Source organism: Sus scrofa, chromosome 3, assembly GCF_054392235.1.
Source record: "Sus scrofa isolate SSC_HxYL_T2T_F1_AM1 chromosome 3, Sscrofa_HxYL_maternal_Yorkshire_Landrace_v2.0, whole genome shotgun sequence".
In the NCBI taxonomy this organism is placed as follows: Eukaryota; Metazoa; Chordata; class Mammalia; order Artiodactyla; family Suidae; genus Sus; species Sus scrofa.
Genome location: NC_139385.1, coordinates 9530615 through 9542713, shown reverse-complemented (window position 1 = coordinate 9542713; position 12099 = coordinate 9530615). Strand labels below are relative to the sequence as shown.

General features: G+C 55.2%; 1 protein-coding gene across 16 annotated transcripts in view; it reads right to left on the bottom strand.

Moving 5' to 3' along the window:
• CUX1 (cut like homeobox 1) overlaps positions 1 to 12099 on the bottom strand; it is a 352709-nt gene that overhangs the window by 23427 nt on the left and 317183 nt on the right. For 12 of the 16 annotated variants that reach the window (XM_021086267.2, XM_085016718.1, XM_085016719.1 and 9 more), the window contains 2 exons: positions 9038 to 9302; positions 1832 to 2779 (listed from right to left, as the gene is read on the bottom strand). The exons of the other annotated variants lie outside the window; for them this stretch is intronic. In XM_021086267.2, the coding sequence (XP_020941926.2) occupies positions 2065 to 2779; positions 9038 to 9302 (980 nt within the window). In that variant the 3' untranslated portion in view covers positions 1832 to 2064. Of the gene's footprint in view, positions 1 to 1831; positions 2780 to 9037; positions 9303 to 12099 lie in introns of those variants that run through there. 16 annotated transcript variants of the gene reach the window in all.

Genomic DNA, 12099 nt, shown 5'->3' with positions numbered 1-12099 from the left:
AATAGCGGGAGCATACCTTTAAAATTAGAACTCCCTCCCACCCCCCCAAATCAAAAAAAAGGTAATATTAATTAAACTTAAGAAATAATGAATGCACCATTAAAATGTCATCCAAAGATGTTGACCTAAGACAAAGGTTTCAATGATACACAATACGGTCAAAAAGTTTTCAATCAGTAATATACAGTATGACAACTACATCTTGTAAATTATACCCAATACTGCCGGCAGTCTATCCCTCTAAAGAATATTTGCCCCTTTCATCCCTTCCTAACAATCAGATAATAAAATACAGCACCTATAAATAAGCAAAAAAAAATATATATATATACCGAAATCATCTATTGTTAGTTTAAAGATATGGCAATAAAGGAGTCTAAATTAGCAAACTTGTAGAAGCCATAACTGATAAAACAGCTTATTGAAAAAAGGTGGCAGTAATGCACTCTATGTGTGCACAGGTACTTAAGAAAATACACAGACGTATAAAATTGCACACACGCACACACGCACACTCTCATCCACCTCTGTTCTCACGCATATACACATAGACGACAGGAGGAATCAGAGACAAGTTAGACTTTTGATTTGTACTTCGACTGCCCTAAACTGTGCAGAAAAGAACGTTCCAAGAGGCGAAATGGATGGAGGGCCAATGGTCTAGTCTGGAAGGGAAGAGCATCGACGTTTTGGTGTGAGTTTGGGCATCTCTACGGGGGTGGGAGCCGAGCCCAGACTGCCACGTTCTCTCTTCTGCAGGGAAGGAAGGAGGCTTCCCACGACGTCAACAGTCATCAGTGCTTGTGGTGGGAAGAAAGGGAGAGAGAGAGAGAGAGAGAGGGAGAGGGAGAGAGAGAGAGAGAGAGAGTGCTCGTGAGCCCTGCCCAGGCCCAGGGAGTGGCGTCCCCTGGTGGGGCTCAGTCCATCAGGCGCCCGGGAGAGTGGTGTGAGGTGTGGTGCCTTCTGTGTCACGGAAAGACTGCTGCCTACGAGGGGCGAGGGGCGGGCCCCAGAAATGCCTGCGGCGACCTTCGCGGCCTACTCTTTCCTCCTTCCTTTCAACGCTCGCACGTGTGCAGACACACTAACACAGACGTAAGACACCATAAATTAAACAAAATGAACGGGTACATGCTACAGTTCTAACTTGTCTCCTACACCTCCGAGATATGAGGTCTGATCAGCGTGCTCTGCGGTTAGAGGTTAAAAAGCAGATTATAAAATACCTAGATTCGGATCTTTCCTTTTTGTCCTGATTTGGCCTAGAATGGAGTGTATTAAACAAACCCTGGTCAGCAAAAGCCCAGAGTCAGTTAAAGCTATGGATCAATGTGCACTACATGTCAGGAGTCTATTCACGTACAAGAAAACACTACGTCAGCTACCACAAAATCAGATATTTTCCTGATGTGACTTTTCTTTTTTGTTAAAAAATATGTGGAGTAAATGTGTTTTACTTTTAATTCAAAGTTTCAAAGGAGAAGATTCTTTACTTGAAAATATTTAGGAATCCAAACTAGTGTGTTTAGAGTCGGTTTGACTGTGCAATCTCTTAGTGGCAACTGAACAGCTACAAAAACTTTCTTTTTAAATTTTTCTGAAAAATCCCCCCCCCTTTTTTCCTGGTTTAAGAAGATAATAGTGTATTATCGCTCTGAAGCCATTAGATGGCAGATAAAAAGCCCCCTTTTAATATGTGGGTTTGATTTTTTTTTTTTTTTTAAAGCCCACACCAAAGAGGAGGGCGCAAGGCAAAGCTGTAAGAGTTATTCCAGAACCTGTGGAAATCACTTAGGGCAATTAAAAAAAACACTTCAGGGTACAAAAAAGCTCGACTACACATTTCCGTTTTCTTCCTTGAAAACACGACATAGATTGGGCTTAATGCTCCTTTGTTTTCTATATGCACCTTGGCCTATGGCGATTTTGCCCTGTGGCCCGCAGGGCGGTAAGTGCGCAACACGGTCCAGGCCGCGGCGTCGGCGCCCGCCCCTCTGCCCGGCCCGGTTCGGCCCAGCTCGGCCCGACGCGGCCCGGCCCGGCGGACGGGCGGGCGGCGCCCTCTCAGAACTCCCATTCGATGGGCTCCTCCCGGCTGGCGGCCTTCTCCAGGCGGTGGATTATGCTGTTCAAGTTCGCGGCCTTCTTCTTCCTCAAGGGGTTGTCTCGCGAGTCCCTGGCGCCCGCCGCCTCGGGGAGGCCGAAGAGGCTCTGCAGCGAGCTGGCCCTGCGGGCGGCCGCCGGCGCGCTGGTGCTTGGCAAAGCGGAACTCCTGTCGGCGCCGTCCCGGGCCCTGCAGGGGCCCTCCCCCGGCGGGGCGGCTGAGGTAGCGGCGTCCTCCCCGGCCGCGGGCGCGGCCGCGGGGTTTGGCACGGGCCCCGGGCCGTCCGCGGGGCCCTCCGGCGGCGGCGGCGGCGGCGGCGGCGGCGGCGGCGGCGGCGCCCGGGGCCGGCCCTCGTCGTCGGTGGCGTCCGGGCCCGGGGTCCCGGAGGGCGGCGGCTCCGCCTTCTCCGCCGGCCGCGGCGCCTCCTCCCGCTCCTCCGGGGCCGCGGCCGCCTCGGCCGGCCCTCCCTGAGACTTGGCGGCGGCCGCGGGGCCGCCCGACTCCTCGGCGTCCGCGGGGCCCGGGCCCTCGGCGGCCTCCACGCCGTCGCAGCTGTCGCCCTCCGAGCTGGGCGCTGCCCGGCCGCTCCGGGCCGAGGGCGAGTCGCTGGCCCCGGCCTGGCCCTGGCTCCCGGCCTGAATCTCCTCAATGAACAGTTCTCTGCGGATCCGAGACCTACGAGACACAAGCAGGCAGGGCGCGGTGAGGGGGCTGCTGCGCACGCGCGGCCCAGGGCTCCTTCCCCGGCGACCCGGGCCTCCCGCCACCCCATCCGCGTCCCAGTGCCCTCTCTCCAGCCACCATCCACGCCCTGCATGTCACACTCCCACCCTGTCGGGCCGCCAGCCCCTGAGGCCCTCCGCTCCCCAGAGCAGCGCTGGCAGAGCCCTGGGGGACTGCCCCTTCCCTGCCCCTGAAGGCCAGGCTCCTCTTCTCCACTAGGATGGAGCCCCCGCATTGCTTATCTAATGGCATGCTTCCTCCCGCTCCACCCCAGCCCACTTCCGTCCAGGCTGTGAATGGCCAGGTCCCATTCTTTGCACAGCCCAGGCCTGGCATGGTGCTTGGTGTACAGTGATAAAGGCCAACGGAGTTATTTAATACATGGAAATACAGCATGAATGATAACCACTGCTTCCTCATCTGTACTTGGTTGAGAGGGAACCAATTACTAGGCGGTGCCTGAAGTCAGAATCTTCAGCGTCCAGCTCTGAGCTATGGGTCAAGGGCCTCTGGTCAAAGCTATGGCAGGATTCCATCAAATTATTGTGTTGCAACCAATTTCCCTGCTCTAAAAGGAGAAGACCAGGAAAGGGTCACTTCTGATCAAGCAGGAAGGAGACCAAGTATTTGCTCCAACCAGCATGTTTTAATCAAGCCGAGTTCAGCCTTCGGTGCAAAGTGCCTTGAGGAACTTGGAAGGGCCTGGCCTTCTCTGTTTGAGAGGTCCTTGGTGATGTCACGAAAGGGCTCTTGTTAAGTCTGTTTTGTTTTGTGGCAGAATTTCACAGTACTAGGCTCAATCGAAAGTCTTTCTAGGTGTTTCTTCCAAAGAGCTGAAAAAGCTGCTAATAATGAGCCGACAGTTAGTGGCAAAGCATCTTCGGGGAAATCAGCACCAAGCCCAGTGTCTTGCGGAAAGGGCCTGCAGGAAGCCCTGGGGTTAGGCTTTCATGAAGACATTTTCTGCAGTGCATAACTCAATAAAAAGTAACATCTTCTTGAGACCCCACAATGTGCCAGGTCCTGTGCTGGACGCAGGGCGTGTTGGAGCCGGGGAGAATCGACAGTAGTTTAGTCCAGTGTCAGGACTCTGGTTGTGGTCATTTGCTACACAGTCTTTTGCTCCATAAATAAGGTGTGAGTCAGAGCTGCAGGGTGAGGTCCTGAAGCCCCCACAGAAGTTCCCAGGAGAAACAGAAGCCTTTCCTCCTTCCCTGGGGCCATCCTGGGAGCCTGTGAAATGGCAGCTCCCATCAACAGGTTCCTGGGCACTTTCTTGGGAGGGCGAACCTACTCTTTGCTGGCTCGCAAGCCCTTTGGCAGCCAAAAATGCCAGTTTGGTGAACACCCAATCCCATTCCCACCCTGGATGGGGAAGTGGGAGGCCAGATGGCGGTACCTAAGGGTTTGGTTGGATCCAGGCCACAGGCAGACTCGCCCAGAATGAAGCACAGGCTTTTTGGAACCGGGTAAACCTGGGTTTGAAAGCTGGCTTTGTCACCCACTAGCTCGGTAACCTGGACAAGTGCCTTAACCTTTCTGAGCTTCAGTTTTCTCATCAGAAAAATGTGGAGAATAGTGTCTTCCTTGCAGAGATGTTACAATTAAATATTAATGTATAATATAGGACACAAGGTAGACCAAAAGAAAGAAAGAAAGAAAAAAAAAAAAAAAGCCAGTTATAAGCGCTCAGGCTGAGACGGAGGGCTGGGGAAGGGAAGGGACAAATTCATTCCTGGGGCCTAGGTCCGGGCTGCCACCCTCACCGGCTGGGCTGAGGTGTCTAACCTTTGTTGGTCAAGTGGGGCTGGCAGCACTGCACTCAGGCGCTGACGGAGGGAGTCATGAGATAACGTCTATGAAGCTCTTGGCTCAGGGCCTGGCACGTTATAGGCTCAGCAGATATGAGATGTCATCCTTCTTGGCCTAGATTTGTCTCCACGTCCATGAGGAAGATTATTTTCTGGTCTAGAAAGACCAGGTCCCAGGAGCAAGTCTGGTTTTCAGACAAGTCATGCAAGGCTGCCAGAACGCCATGGCTTTTAGGGCTTGGAAGAGTTTCTACTGGGTGGACCTGTTTTTCTCGATGTTCTCCGCGATCCCCTGTGGTATGTGGTTCTGGGTAAACGGTCACCCCAAAATACCTCTAATTTCCTCAGGGTGAAAGGACAGGAGGAGTTCAAGTTGTATTTATTTATTTTAATTAAAACATTAAAAAAATTAAAAAAAATTTTTTTTTCACTGTGCCTACAGCATGTGTGGGTTCCTGGGCCAGGGATGGAACCTGTGCCACAATAGTGACCCAGGTCCCTGTAGTGACAATGCCAGATACTTAACCTGCTGTGCCACAGAGGAACTCCAGTTTTTCTCTGTTTTTGGTTTGTTGTTTTAGGGCCGCACACACAGCATGTGGAAGTTCCTAGGCTAGGGGTCTAATCTGAGCTATAGCCGCCGGACTACGCCACAGTCACAGCCACGCCAGATTCAAGCCACGTCTGTGACCTACACCACGGCTTATGGCAATGCCAGATCCTTAACCCACTGAGCAAGGCCAGGAATCGAACCTGCATCTTCATGGATACTAGTCGGGTTTGTTTTTGCTGCGCCATGACAGGAACTCCAGGAACTCCAGTTTTATTATTATTTTTTTTGCTGAAAAGGGCTGAACCCATGGCATATGGAGGTTCCTGGGCTAGGGGCTTGAATCGGAGCTACAGGTGCCGGCCTACACCACAGCCATAGCAACGTCAGATCCAGGCTGAGTCTATGACCTACACCAGAGCTCATGGCAACGCCAGATCCTTAACCCACTGAGCAAGGTCCGGGATCAAAACTTCAGCCTCATGGGTGCTAGTCACATTCGTTTCTGTTGTGCCACAATGGGAACTCCCAGTTTTATTACTTTTTCTTTTTGAGTGGGGCAAAAATCAACCCCAAGCATTACTCCCTGTGGGTTCTAGAGATGTAGTAAAATATAAAATCAACTTTTGTTTAACTCCTGCAGAAGGAACCTAAGAAACTGCCTTCTTGCTTAGGAATGAAACACATTCCATGAGTGTATAGCGGGTGCCTTGTGTCAAGCTCTGGGGGAGGTACCAGCTGAGCTGGGCTGGACTAAGCATTTCAGGGAAGAGCACTGCTCAGCTGCAGTCTCTGCTCTGCACTTTTCCTCGGGGTGACCTTAGGCAAGGGACTTCCGGGTTTTTTGGTTTTGGGTTTTTTTTTTTGGTCCTTTTGTCTTTTTGTCTTTTCTAGGGCTGCGCCCACGGCATAGGGGTTGGATCGGAGCTACGGCTGCCGACCTATGCCACAGCCACAGCAATGCCAGATCTGAGCCGCGTCTTCTACCTACACCACAGCTCATGGCAACACCGGATCCTTAACCCACTGAGCGAGGCCAGTAATCGAACCTGTGACCTCATGGATACTAGTCGAGTTCATTAACCACTGAGCCACGACTGAAACTCCTGGTGCCGCTTCTTATCCCTCTCTGTTGGCTTATAAAATTCTCCTCCAGTGCAGTTCTTCTTTCCAGACCCCGTGCATCTCAGCCTCTTCTGGGATATGCAGCCAGATCTGTGCAGGTGAAACTAAGCTGCCCTGGGCTCTCCCACCTGACTTGCCAGCCTGCTCTCTTGTGGAGCTGTGTTTGACAGAAAGCATTTGCTGAGCATCTGTCTACTCTAGGTCTGGGGCTGAGCTCCTGACTAAGTTTTGAGGTTCTACTGCTGTTTCTCCTGCCTCCCTCTTCTCTTTGTTGCTTTTTTGGCTGCCCTGTGGCACACAGAGTTCCCGGGCCAGGGATCAGATTGATCTGAGCCACAGCTGAGGCAACATCAGATCCTTCAACCCACTATACCAGGCCAGGGATGGAACCTGAGTCCCAGAACTGCAGAGGTGCCACTGATCCTGCTGTGCCACAGTGGGAACTCCTCCCCCTTCCCTCTTTAGAGATGAATTTGCTTAAATGCTCCACGATGACCAGCCGACTACCATGTGACAGATCACCGCGATAACCAGGACTCCCCACTGCCGGAACCCAAGGAGACCCAGTGGCCCCATGGAAATTCCTGCCTGTTGAATGCCGTGTAGGTGGCTGTCTCAATCACGGCCCATGGGAACATCATTTTCTCTGGGGCCCCACAGGACTGGCGTAGTTGCGCCTGGTTATGCCAGGGTGACAAGCATACATGTAAGGCCAGCGTGGGTGGAGCCCTCATGGTTCCTCAGCTGAAACAAGTGGCAGCAACAGACGATCATAGACAGGGGCTGAGGGAGGAGCTTCATCTCACACTGGGCACTGCCCCATCTGCCAGCTTCCCCTGGAACGTCTGATGGGGCCCAATAAACTCCCAGGTTCTGAACACACTGGAAGTTTTTTTTTTTGTGTGTGTCTTAGGGCCACTCTCGAGACATAAGGACCTTCCCAGGCTAGGGGTCAAATTGGAGCTACGGCTGCTGGCTTATGCCATAGCCACAGCCATACCAGATTCAAGCCGCGTCTGCGACCTATTCCACAGCTCACGGCAACGCCAGATCCTTAACCCGCTGATCCAGACCAGGGATCGAACCCTCAACCTTACGGTCCCTAGTTGGATTCGTTTCCGCTGTGTGGAAAATTCTTAAATATTAGACGGGGTGCAAAAGAAAACGTTCCTTGCTGATGAAGGTGACGTTAGCTGATCTGGCTTCATGGGAGAGCCAGAGACCTGCTGCCTGAGCCTCAGCCCCAGGCAGCTTTATCCCTCATGGCAGCACTGGCCCGAGGCCGGCCTCCCCACGCGTGGGCGGGCTCCCGAGAAGACAAAGGAAGTACATGAGCTGAGCACAACCAGCTTATTCATCCTGAATCAGCCCATCGGATAAGAACAGAGGCAACGCGAGGCCAGCAGTTACAATGATGGAGCTCCTTCTACACAGAAGGAGGCTTCAAGAGCAGGATCGAGTGTGGCCAGGGGGAGTGGAGGGGAGTTTGGGCAGAGGTCCGCCAGAGCCGCTCCTTTGCCAGGTGCTCTGCAATCTTGATGGCACTTTCTAGACACAGATTTGAATGTGCGCTTTCAAGTCTTCTGCAAGTCGTGGCCATTTTAATGCAAGGATCGTAACTCTGGGCGGGGGCGCAGGACGCTGCAGATTGCTGCGTGTCTGGGTGTAGGTGCAGCCAGTTACACAAAACATCTCCAAAGCCATTTTCCCTGGCCCTGCTGGGGCCACTCGTGTTTCCAGATCCCCCTTCGGCCCTCAGGCGAGCAGCAATTCATTCATTTTCCACAATTCAAGCCAAAGATTTTACCCCAGTCCTTTGTTCTATGAGAGCACCAGGCCCTTCCCTGCTTATGGTAAGTTATTTAACCCCTCTGGGCTTTATGTTTTTCATCTGTAAAATGCAGGTAAAACTGCCTCTCTTAGATGGTTGTGGGGGTCCGGTTAAAACACGGAGCTGTACAGAGTTCCCATTGTGGGGCAGCGGAAACCAATCTGACTAGGAACCATGAGGTGGCGGGTTCGATCCCCAGCCTCGCTCAGTGGGTTAAGGATCCGGTGTTGCCGTGAGCTGAGGTGTAGGTGGCAGATGCGGCTTGGATCCTGCGTTGCTGAGGCTGTGGCGTAGGCTGGGGGCTACAGCTCCGATTCGACCCCTCGCCTGGGAGCCTCCATATGCCGCAGGTGCGGGCCTAGAAAAGGCAAAATAAACAAATAAATAAACAAACAAACCACGGAGCTGTAGAGTCCAAGGTGATGCTCAGCAACGCTTCATTAACTCACGCCTTTCCCCAAAGAAAGGGGCCTGCACTACTTTAAGTATGAGACTAATCGGACTACTTGGAAAACAATACTGTAAAAGATCCTGAAAAGCACCCCCCCAAAAAAAAAAGAAAAAAAAAAGAAAGAAATCACGCCGACATCCATGGTCACCAGCTATGGAACCACGATGGCATCGTGGAGAGGCGCTTTTCTGTGTGCTCACAGCAGATGTGCGCCAACTCTAACTGCGTGACTCTGCACGTCTACATCCGATAACATGTAAAAAGCCAACTACCTGACCCACCGCCACGTCCTCCGTCCCCAGCATGCCCAGGCCAAGTGCCTGGCCGGTCGCCCTGTAAGCGGTGGGCAGCCAGGCTCTACAGGGCGCGTCGGCCTTTCCCCTGGGCTGCGGGCACGCGCCCCGGGAGCTGGGATTTTGCTGCGCTGAGCGCAGAGCCGTACCTGTAATTGTGGAACCAGTTGATGACGGTGCTGGTTTTCAAGTTGAGCTGGGTGGCGAGTTCTTCGATGGTTTTTGGTGACGGGTATGGCTTTTGCTGATAGGCTCGTTTCAGAGCTTCTTTCTCTTCAGGGGCCAGCACGACTCGGGGTTTCTTCAGCTGGTGCTGGGGCTGGGGGCTGGCGCCCTGGCTGTAGTCGATGCCAGCGGAGGGGGGCTCGCAGGGCTGGCTGTCGCTGACCGAGCTGTGCCGCCGCTTCATGTAGGCTGGGGGAGGGAGAGAGGTCAGACTGAGATGCAGGCCCCGAGGGAGAGCTGCCCAGGCCCCCAGCCCCCCTGCCACGCGGTACACTCCCCTCATGCTCTGTGCCATCTGTGTAGACTGTGGCTGTCCCGCCCTGCTCTTCCAAGAGCAACTCCAGACTCTCGAACCAGAACCACCTGAAGCCCAGCACACACTCATCAAGGACCCGCTCTGCTGTACTATGAGGTCTCATCTGTCCCTGCAAGACTCAGTCCAGTGGGGACACAGAAGTCCGCTAGAGAGGTGACCCCAGTAGAACGTGATCAGGGAGGCAAATTCAGGGTGCCACAGAGGGGGTGCTGAGGGGGCGACTCAGCTTGGTCTGGGGAGGGCTCAGGGGAGGCGTCCCAGGAGACATGACGTTCACACTGAATCTTAAAGGACAAGGAGGGATTCACCGGCAAAAAACAGGCAGGGAGGCAGAGGATGGCAGGAGGCTGCTCCAGAAAGTGGGAACAGCGTGTACAAAGATACCGAACAAAACAGCATGGGCAAAACATTGTGTGTGTGTGTGTGTGTCCGAGCGCACGTGGGTGGTGGGGGTGCAGGAGGAGCTGCTGGACGTAAAGCTGGAGAGACAGGCGGGTAGGGGAGGCTACAAGCTTGGGCTTTACCCAGACATCAATGGGAAGAAATGAAAAAATTTTAATGACGGGAATGATGCAATGAGCTGTTTCTGAACGGCCGTCCGGGGACGGTCTGGGGGGCGGGCGGGGAGGTCGGGAAGGGAGAAGCTCAGCTGGAAGGTGAGAAGGATGAAGAGGTGACGGAAGGCAGTGGTGATGGGGTTGGAGAGAAGCAGATGGATCGTGGAGCGGGGAGGATGCTCCAGGAAGAAGCAGCTGTGACGGGGGGGGGGGGGTGCCTAGCACCCAGAGGCGTGGCGGGGGCCGGGATGAGAAGAGTGAGGGTCCCGGTGTCGGTGCTGCAGCAAGGACCTAGGATGGCCGGGTGCTTGGTGGTGGGGGGGACGGGGACCTCGGCGAGCTGATGCATGGAGCTGTGGGAGCAGCAGCCTGACTGCAGGGGGTTCAACAGCAAACAGGAGGTGAGAAAATGGAGGCGGGGGCAGGAGTTACTGTTTTAAGAAACTAAACTGTAAAAGAAAAGTGAGAGACGGGATGGCTTCTGAAAGGAAAGTCCGGGGTCAAGGGTGGGCCTTTGAAGATGAGGGAGCTGACAGGTCTCGAAGCTGAGGGGGGAGAAGTCAGAGAGCGGGCGCTCCGGGTGGGGGAGGGGAGGCTCGCTGCAGGTGCACGAGGGGGTCCTGAGACCCGAGGAGGAGAGGGTGTCAGGGAGGCGGGACGGTGGACAGACAGACGGGCACGGAGGTGGGGAGGGCTCGCGGCCTTAGTCTTCCTTTCTGAAGTGACGGGAGTGGAGTCTTGAGAAAGGGGTGGGGGGGGCGGCCGGGGTGGGGAACCCACAGAGGACCTACTGAAGCCGGAGACACACATCTGAGGCGGCCCTAACCCATGCAGGTCCCAGATGCCCAGGGAGGGAGGGCGGGCGCGAACCCAAGGCAGGGATCTGCGGGGGTGGGGGGTGGGATCAAAGGATGTGCCACAGTGCGTGGCAGCCAGACAGCAATGAAGGGGCGGGGGCGCCTGGGCTGTCTGGGGAAGGAGAGAAGGGCACGGAGGGTGAACTGATGGGGGGGGGTCTGGGAGGGGGTGTCCAGGCTCTGGGGGCCATGGGGGGCTGGGCAGATGGACGGAGACATGGGGAGAGGGAGGCGCAGTGGACTATGGGCAGCCGCGGGGCGGGGGGAGGGGCCTGAGTTTCGGCTTTGAGAGGTAGAGCAGTTGGAGGAGATGATGAAACTTGGGGAACCAAGGGTTGAGGGGGTCAAAGGACGTGAGGCCTGGATGCTGGACTGGTCAGATGGGGCCTAGGCCCTGGGTGACGCACGACGAGGGCGTGCAGGAAGGCACGGAGTCAGGGGCCAGAGTCTTGAGAAGATGCAGACAGTGAGCCGGAGGGTGGCGGCCGGAGATGAGAAGGGACGTGGAGTGAAGCCTGTGGGAGGCGGGCCTGACCCGGGAGTGGAGGGGCTGCTGGGAGGCCTGCCCAGGAGGGCTCGGCGCTGGGGGCGGGTGGGTGTGCCGTCCTGGGTCTTCTGACGGAGGAAGAGGGGACAGCAGGGGGCAGCGGGGCTGTGCCGAGTGGGCTGCGGGGTAAGGGCTGGCCCTGGACCTCAAGCTGCCTGCTCTACCAGGGCCGTCTGCTGAGTGTCATTGTCACGGCCTCGGTCGCGTCAAGTTAAAATCCATTCGGCCTTCTTGAGCAGATGAATCCCCCATAGAGGTCATTCTAGTGAACTAACTAGTCTGGAAAACGGTCTGAAAACTCCTCAGAGCTTCTTGAAACTGATGGCAGGTGAGGAACAGTATTTATTTGACTCGGAGTAGAAGGGCGGCATGTCTGCCAGCAACGGCGAGGGAGAGGCCAGCATCGCCCCTCCTTACAGATGGAAACGCTGGAGCCCAGAGAGGTTCAGTGATTCACTGGGGGTCACACAGCTGGTAAGTGACAGGACCGAGGTTGCCTGAGGTCTGCCTGCCCTGCCCGACGGTGGCCAGTCCCCACCCCCCGCCACGGCAGGGAGCCACGGGCCACCAGGGAGCCACGCGTCAGCAGTGCTGACACGCGGGTCTCAGATGTCACAGGAGACTATCAGGGTCTGTCTTGGTCTCCAGGGAGGGGAGCCTGGCCCTCGAGCCCGCTGAGGCTGCGCGCGCACGCGTGTGTGTGTGTGCC